At 42.9% G+C, this 8346-nt stretch overlaps 1 protein-coding gene across 1 annotated transcript; it reads right to left on the bottom strand.

The window, feature by feature from the left end:
* Positions 1-6165: 6165 nt before the first annotated feature.
* On the bottom strand, positions 6166-7095 carry LOC110560083 (olfactory receptor 8S1-like). The gene has a single exon (XM_060390544.1). It carries the CDS (start codon positions 7093-7095, stop codon positions 6166-6168), a length of 930 nt encoding a protein of 309 aa, XP_060246527.1.
* Between the last annotated feature and the right edge of the window lie 1251 nt (positions 7096-8346).

The raw sequence follows: 8346 nt of genomic DNA, 5'->3' as shown, positions 1-8346 counted from the left end.
TCCTTATGACGTGTGCTATTGGGCTTTGTTGTTTAGGATTTTTCTTCCTTCCTTCCTTCCTTCCTTCCTTGCTTCCTTCCTTCCTTGCTTCCTTCCTTCCTTCCTTCTTCCTTCCTTCCTTCCCTTCTTCTTTCCTTCCTTCCTTTCTTTTGTCTGTCTGTCTTATGTTCTTCTGAAGAAAATTGAGGATGTAAAAAATAATATGGACAAAAGGCTGGAATTCTCAACTCAACTGAAGAGCCTCTGGAGTGGTGGTAGTCACCTACTCAAGGGTAAAGATAGGAAGGAAAGAGATTTTTTAAACATTTTCACAGTGATCATATAGACAGTGGCTGCAATTGGGGTATTGTGGAAGAAAGAAAGATAACAAACGAGTACCTGGTCAGCTACTGGCCTTCAGCATCCTAAGGATACAGGACTGGAAAACAATAGTGTAACAGAATGAGCTAACAGGAAACTTGGGGCAGGAAGCAGCTGTGCAGCCGCAGTCATACACTTAGTTAGAACTTGCTGTTTTCTCTTGCTCCGGTTAACAAGCTGATGTGGACACCAAGCTCAGGGAGACAGGCCAGTGTTGATGGCTCCATTTCAGCATCATCCATGGTCTTCATACTTTATGTCAGTAGAGGCTAAGGAGCTGTAGGAGATCAGAGTTGCTCAGCTTCCACCAGACTTCCACATTTTCTCCAGGTCTTATGCCAGCACAGTAACATTTCCAGAGTGTGCTTTCCCTGAGTGGTTTACTCACTGGTGGCAGTTTTCCCTCAATGCCTAGAGTGTTCCTCTCAAAGCCAGCCCCAACTGCAGCCACGAGGGGTAATTTGTTTATAGAAATATTTCCAATTTTAAATTTAAAACATAAACCTTTCATTTGTGTGCATTTGTGTGTGTGCATTTGTGTGTGTGTTTGTATGTGTGCGCATCAGAGTGGTTCTACACGCCCATGCCTAGGCAGAGCCTAGAAGATGGTAAAAATGTCTGTTCTGTCACTCTCTGTCTTGCTCCTGGAGACAGGGTCTCACTGAACCTGGAGCAAGGCTGGTGATAGCAAGCCTCAGCTATCTCCTTGTCTCCCTGACCCCTGCCACCAGTGCCAGGGTCACAGGAACTCCTGGTCACACCCAGCTTTCTACACACTTTCTTGGGATTCCAAGTTAAGTCCTCATGTTTTGCAAAAATTCTCTTACCCAGAAAAAAAAAAAAAACAAAAAAAAAAAAAACAAAAAAAAAACACCCTTTTTTTTGGTCATTGTTTCATGTAAAATATGCAAGGCCATTTGATGACATCACCAAAGGTCCTCACAGAACTTTTGTCTTTGCTAGAGGGGTTGTGGAAGGGCTGGAGAGATGGCTCAGTAGCTGAGGATGTGTCCTGCTCTTGGAGAGGACACAGTTCCCATCACCCACACTGGATATCCCAGCCCCAGATATGACCTCCTCCTCCAGCCTCTCTGGACTCCTGCACACAAGTAAATACACCCACACAGATACATCATTAGAACCTAGAAACTTTTTTTTTAAATAGGGTCTCTGAAAAAAAAAAAAAAACACTTCTACAACAAAACCTCTTATTTTCTTTCTTACTGTTTGAAATCACTGGTTTTAGTAATTCATTTATTCAGACTCTACATAAATTAGAAAATGAATCAAACTTGAGGAAGTATAACAAGTTTAGTGGAAATTAAAAGCTGTGCATTTGTTGGAAAATGCTCAAGGCATTTCTTAGAGGAAACTATTCCAGAATCAGAAAATACATAAAAACTTCCCCCACAGATGTTCTAAAAGTTGTGTTTGAAACAAGTAATGAAAGCAAGGTCCAGAAAGTCAACACTGGTGTGGGAACCACGTGGTTGTCCTGAGGAAAGTTTTGGGTCAGTGTCTTCCTTGACAGGCATCCCTGATGTCATCAAAGATCTCCAGATTTACAAAGAAGCAAAGGCAATCTAAACTTGAAGGGTGCTTGGAAGAAACCCCATTGCAAATTTTGTGCTGACAGTGTCTGCCATGCCCAGACACTCAGGACTGGTAGCAGAGGTGAGAGGTGAAAGAAAGCAATTCTCTGTGGCCCATAAACACTTCCTGGATTGGGAGACACATAACAAAGTGATTGAATTTTATACTTTATATCATCTCTTGTCCCTAGCCCTGCCTCAGCAGCTCTGATGTGGCTTCCTGAAGGTCTTGGAAAATCCCTGCATGTTCTGATCCAGGGATGAGGTAAGGGAGGATCAGAGAAGAGAGAAAGTGGCTTGGGGGAAAACCATCAACAATCATTTAAACGTGTGTGTTTGATACTTGTGAGTGTATGTGTCTGTGAGTCTGTGTAGCTGTGTCTCTGTGTGTGTCTGTATGTGTGTGACATTTTCCTCAAATTTGCAATGTGATGACAACACAACTTGCAAAACTCTGAGGATTTAGCACTTAAACACATGCTGCATTAACACTCCACGTATTTCTATCCTGTTTGCCATTCTAATTTGAATTGGTTGGTGGTTTTCCACTAAACTCAAGAGAAACAAGGAACCAGAAATGAGACGCAGGTGAGAGGCAGGGGGGAAAGAAGCAATCTGGGTAGTTAGGTGAGGAAGGATGCAGAGGGAGGGGAGGAAGGAGAAGCCATCTCATTCTGGTGGCCAGGACAGTTCTGGCTGCAACCATGTTTACCTGGTTTTCACTGCTGCTGTTGGAGGGAGTGGTTCAGTTAGGCTGGTATACCTCAGGAAACCGTTTCACAACCATCTAAGTCCTGTAGCTGGTCATTCTTTATCTCTCGGGATATTTGTGAAGAAAAAGAATCATGTTTACAGGATTTCCTTAGTCAAAAAAATGGTCAGAACTGCTCCTGAACTCAGGCTTGTCCGTGCACTTGAAAAGAGAAAATAGAAGTCAAGGAATTAAAATCCCCATCAGCCCATAATTTTAAGCAACTCTCCTATCCCCTCACTCCCAGGCATTCATTCCCTCTTTCCTTATGGCTCCCATACCATCCTCAGTATCAGAGAGCAGTGAGCAAGCAGGAAGTTCTCAGGAGTAACTGAGCGAGGCAGAGAGCAGGTTTAAGTAGTTGATAGATGGGTAGCTGAATTGGATCCCCAAAGACAGCTGGGTTGGTGCCTTGTATTCCTTGAAGGCACAACCTAGAACCAAAACTTTCATCTCATTAACTCATTATTTGTTTTAGTTTGACTTGACCTCAAATGGGCATCTAATGCTGTACATATTGATTAGGCATAGTATGATGTTTTGATCCATGTGTGTCCACTGCCATGATACAGTCAGAATAATTAGCATGCCCATCACCTCACAGGTGATATTCTCTTCCTTATTTTGAACCGTGTAGTTCATCGTTGTTAGCCATGGCCAGCCTAGGGGGTAACAGGCTGCCAGAGAGTCTCCTCTTACATCTGCCTGTTCTTCATCACCTCCCCGCACCCTGCATCTTCCTCCCTCCACAGTCTGAGACCCATGCTCTGCTTTCTTACAGAGGGGCCACACACAAGTGAGACCATCTAGTGTTTGTCCATTCTGTGCCTGGCTTATTTCATGCATCAAGACTGTCATACATGACATCTAAAACTCCATTCAGCTATTGATGGACCCCTGGGATGACTCCACATCTGGGCTATTATGACCAGTTATGCAATAACATTGGCACATAGAATTAACACTTTACATGGTCAATTCAGCTCCCCTGGCTAACACACCCAAGGGTGGGATTGCTGAACGGCATGGCGTTTCCAGTTTGGTTTTTTAATTCCCACCCGCCAATAGTCCTAAGTGTTCACCTTTCCCCACATCCTCACCAGCACCCATTTGTTTGTTTTGTCTTACTATGTATCCCAGACTAATCACAAACAATAATCCACATCTCTCCCTCTCAACTGTTGGGATTCCCTGCCTTTGCCATCACCCTGGCTCTGTTTGCTATCAGCTTCTTCTTAGGAAACTTAGGTAACTTCTGCTTGTGGCTTTCATTTGACTTTCCCTGATGAGTGGTGATGTTGAGTACTCTTTTAGTGTAGTTTTGGCCATTTGCATAACTCTGGTGCAGTATTTACTTTGGTGATGTAATTAGTGGGTAGATTTAGTGGTACCGGGTGCACCAAGGGATGAGTTTAATAAAAAGACTTTGTTCGTCATCCTAGCTCTGTTCACTGTTTTCCTCCTGAACACGAAACTTTCAACCACATAGGTAACTCTTCTCTAATATGTTTAATTTTCATCCTTTTGTTACAGGAATTCTTGACTGTTGTGAATGGGTTTGTTTTTAAGACAAAAAGAAAAGTGCTGAAAATATGAGTGAATTATACAGAGCAGACATGTTTATTTACCCAGATTATCCACAAGATTATGTAAACAAAACAATAGGGACAAAAGTGGTATTTTTGAATGTGGATGTTCCTGGGTGGAAAATGAAGGACACTCTAGTTTTTTTTTTTATTGATGTTGTTGTTTTGGTTTGGGTTTTTTGCTTTGTTTTGTTTTAAGACATGGTTTTTCTCTATGGCCTTGCCTTTCCTGGCCTCACTTTGTAGACCAGGCTGGCCTCTAACTCACAGAGATCTGCCTGCTCTAAGCCTGAGTGCTGGGAGTAAAGGTGTTCTCCACCATTGCCTGGCTGAGGCCACTCTACTTTAAGACAAAATTCATCTAAAGGAATAAATGTTTTATTACATAATAATTGTGGCATTAGTTAGAAGGCTCTGCTTTCACATTCTAGAATGAAAATATTTTCCTGAGAATATATCATTTTATTGGTCTGGTTTTGGTAACAGGATCTCATAAAGTCACCTGAGAATGTTTCCGCTCTGGTGTGCTTTGGAAGGTCTTTTTGAAATTTTATTTTATTTCTTCTGATAGACTTTGCTAAAAATTCACCATACAGTCATGGAGACTTGGGGTTTCCTTTTTGAGAGGTTTTAAAGGCCAAGCTGAACTTTGTGAGTCGACTTGAGTGTGAAAATTAAAAAATATTTTTCAATACAAAATATTGGCTAAGATCTTGAGTGCAACTGCAATGTTCATAGGCCGCTGGAAGGAACATGGAGCTGTTCAGACATTTTTGAAAGTAGCAAAGCAGTTTCTTATCAAGTTAAATATCACAATCAATAAGACATAATTCTTCCCCCAAATATTTACCCAGATGGATGACCATATAAATCTTCACAAATATTTCTGCTCATATTGTTAACTACAGAACAGAGGAACGCTCAGTGTGCTGCACTGAGGGAGAGGAAACAGGCACAAACATTTGCTCTACACTATGAGCACATCTATGTGAAATTCTAGGAGGCAAAATTACAGCCACTGGAGGTTGATCTGAGATTGCCAAGGGTCAGAAGACAAAAGGAAATATATTGCCAAAGGCCCATGGCAACTTTGTGTTGCAATAGAAATATTTTATTCACTTCTGTAGGGTGGTTTCCATTCCTATTCATAAAGTTATCAAAATGCCTTTATGAAACTCATCACAATATACAGTGAATATACACCAATGCAATACTTAAAGAAAGGATCAAGCTGTCTATTGAAGTTGGTGACTTGCATGTGAGCTACCCCAGAGAGATGGATTACTTAAGAAGACAAGGCCAAACCAGACATTATATATGGCCACTCATATCCAAGGAGGAAAAAAAAAAAAAAAAAAAAAAACAACGATGGGGAAAGCTGCTAAGCCACATTGCAAAGGTCACAGGTTTCATAAGCTGTATAGTCCCAGCCAGTTTTGAATCAATTGAACACACTGCTGGAGCAGACATTGGAGCTGAAACAGAATGACCAGGCTACTGCACCCCACAATCACCCCCATTACAGTAAATGCATTGATGGTACATATGTAAAGGGACAGGAAATTCTGCCTACAGGAATATGGGTCCTTTTACTAAAACAATGGAAAGCATTTGGGCATGGGGAAACACAAACTAAAAAATGTCCTTTTCAAAATAAAAGGATAAAAAACAGGTTTTACATTAAAAGACCCAGATGATGTAATGCTTTGTCTCAGAACAGAATTAACTTTAAGGCCACCAAGGGAAGTGGCATGGTTGAGGGAGAATCTAAGAGGTTTCACAAAGCATCTGACTTCAGTGGTATTTCTCTTTAATTACTCCTTATCTGCATTTCAGTTTGCTCAAGGGTTTTCTTTACTCATTGACTTCAATGAACTTATTCAAAATGCTGGCAGCATTTTCCAAGCATTCTTCTCATAGCTGCCTTCACCTCCTTGTTCTTCAGGCTATAGATGAAGGGGTTCAGCATGGGGGTGACAACAGTGTACTGCAAGGAGAAGAAGATTTCCATGGGAGAACCCGAGGTTGGCATGATGTAGCGCAGGCAGGCTGAGCCAAAGTATAATGCCACTACAGTGAGGTGGGAGGAGCAGGTGGAGAAGGCCTTGCTTCTGCCTGTGGTGGATCTCATGCTCAGGATAGTGGAGAAGATGCAGCCATAAGAAGCTAAAACCAGGAGGAAGGTTCCAAAGGTGTGTATAATAAAAGACCAGAGCAGGACAACAGCGTTGGTGGAGACATCAGAGCAGGAGAGGGGGAAGAGAGAAGGGAACTCACAGTTGTAATTGTGTATGGTGCCATAGACACAAAAGTCCAAATTCACAGCTAGGAGGGTATTAAGGAGTGAGTTCATTATGGCCAGGCCCCAGGACCCCCACACCAGCCCCTCACAGAACCAGTTGCTCATCATCTGGCCATAGAGGAGAGGGTGACAGATGGCTGCATAGCGGTCATAGGCCATGACAGCAAGAAGCAAGGCCTCGGTGCCCCCCATGGCAAACACGAAGAAGGCCTGGGCCAGGCAGCCCTTCACAGGGATTGTTTTTGTCTGAGATATTAGATTCTCCATCACCTTGGGCACGGAGACTGATGAATAGGAAAGATCCAGGAAGGAGAGGTGACCCAGGAAAAAGTACATGGGTGAGTGCAGGTGAGAATCAGCTAATATCACCAGCAGAATCGTGAAGTTCCCCATCAGGGCCAGGACATAGACCACAAGGAAAACCACAAAGAGCACAGCCTGGAGCTCAGCATCGTCAGACAGCCCAAGAAGGATGAACTCAGAGACAGCACTCAATTTGCCCATAGCACCTTCATATAGACAGTGGCTGCAACTGGGGTATAGTGGAAGGAAGAAAGATAACAAACGAGTACCTGGTCAGCTCCTGGCCTTCAGCATCCTAAGGATACAGGACTGGAAAAACAACAGTGTAACAGAATGAGCTAACAGGAAACTCGGGGCAGGAAGCAGCTGTGCAGCCACAGTCATACACTTAGTTAGAACTTGCTGTTTTCTCTTGCTCCGGTTAACAAGCTGATGTGGACACCTAGCTCAGGGAGACAGGCCAGCGTTGTTGGTTCCATTTCAGTATCATCCATGGTCCTCATACTTTTTGTCAATAGAGGCTGAGAAACTATACGAGATCAGAGTTGCTCAGCTTCCACCAGACTTCCACATTTTCTCTAGGTCTTTTGCCAGCACAGTAACATTTCCAGAGTGTGCTTTCCCTGAGTGGTTTATTAACTCATGACAGTTTTCCCCCAATGCCTAGAGCCTTCCTCTCCAAGCCAGCCCCAACTGCAACCACCATGGATAATTTGCTTTATAGAAATATTTCCAATTTTAAATTGAAAACATAAACCATTTTTTATGTGTGTGCATTTGTGTGTGTGTGTGTGTTTGTGTGTACTGTGTGGTTGTACACGCCCAGGCCCACACGGAGCCTAGAGGATGGTAGAAGTGTCTGTTCTGTCCCTCTCTGTCTTGCTCCTGGTCTCACCGAAACTGGAGCAAGCCTGGTGATAGCAAGCCTCAGTGATCCCCTTGTCTCTGACCCCTGCCACCAGTGCCAGGGTCACAGGAATTCGGGGTCACACTCAGCTTTCTACACACTTTCTGGGATTCCAACTTAAGTCCTTATGTTTGTGCAAAAAGTCTCCTACCCAGAAACAAAAACAAAAAACAAAAATAAACTTTTTTTTTCTCTCATTTTTTCCTGTAAAATATACAAGGACATTTGATGGCATCACCAAAGGCCCTCACAGAACTTTTGTCTTTGCTAGAAGGGTTGTGGAAGGGCTGGAGTGATGGCTCAGTAGCTGAGGAGGTGTCTTGTTCTTGGAGAGGACACAGTTCCCATCAACCACACTGGACATCCAAGTCCCAGATATGACCTCCTGCTCCAGCCTCTGTGGGCTCCTGCACACCCACACAGACACATTACAACCTAAAAACATAAAAAATAAGGTCACAGCAAAAAAGAATACTTCTACAACAAAACATCGTATTTTCTTACTGTTTGAAATCACTGGTTTTAGTAATTCATTTCTTCAGACT

This window comes from Meriones unguiculatus, chromosome 8 (assembly GCF_030254825.1).
Source record: "Meriones unguiculatus strain TT.TT164.6M chromosome 8, Bangor_MerUng_6.1, whole genome shotgun sequence".
NCBI classification, from domain to species: domain Eukaryota; kingdom Metazoa; phylum Chordata; class Mammalia; order Rodentia; family Muridae; genus Meriones; species Meriones unguiculatus.
Note: the sequence above shows the minus strand (reverse complement) of the source record. Positions and strands in the feature narration are given on the sequence as shown.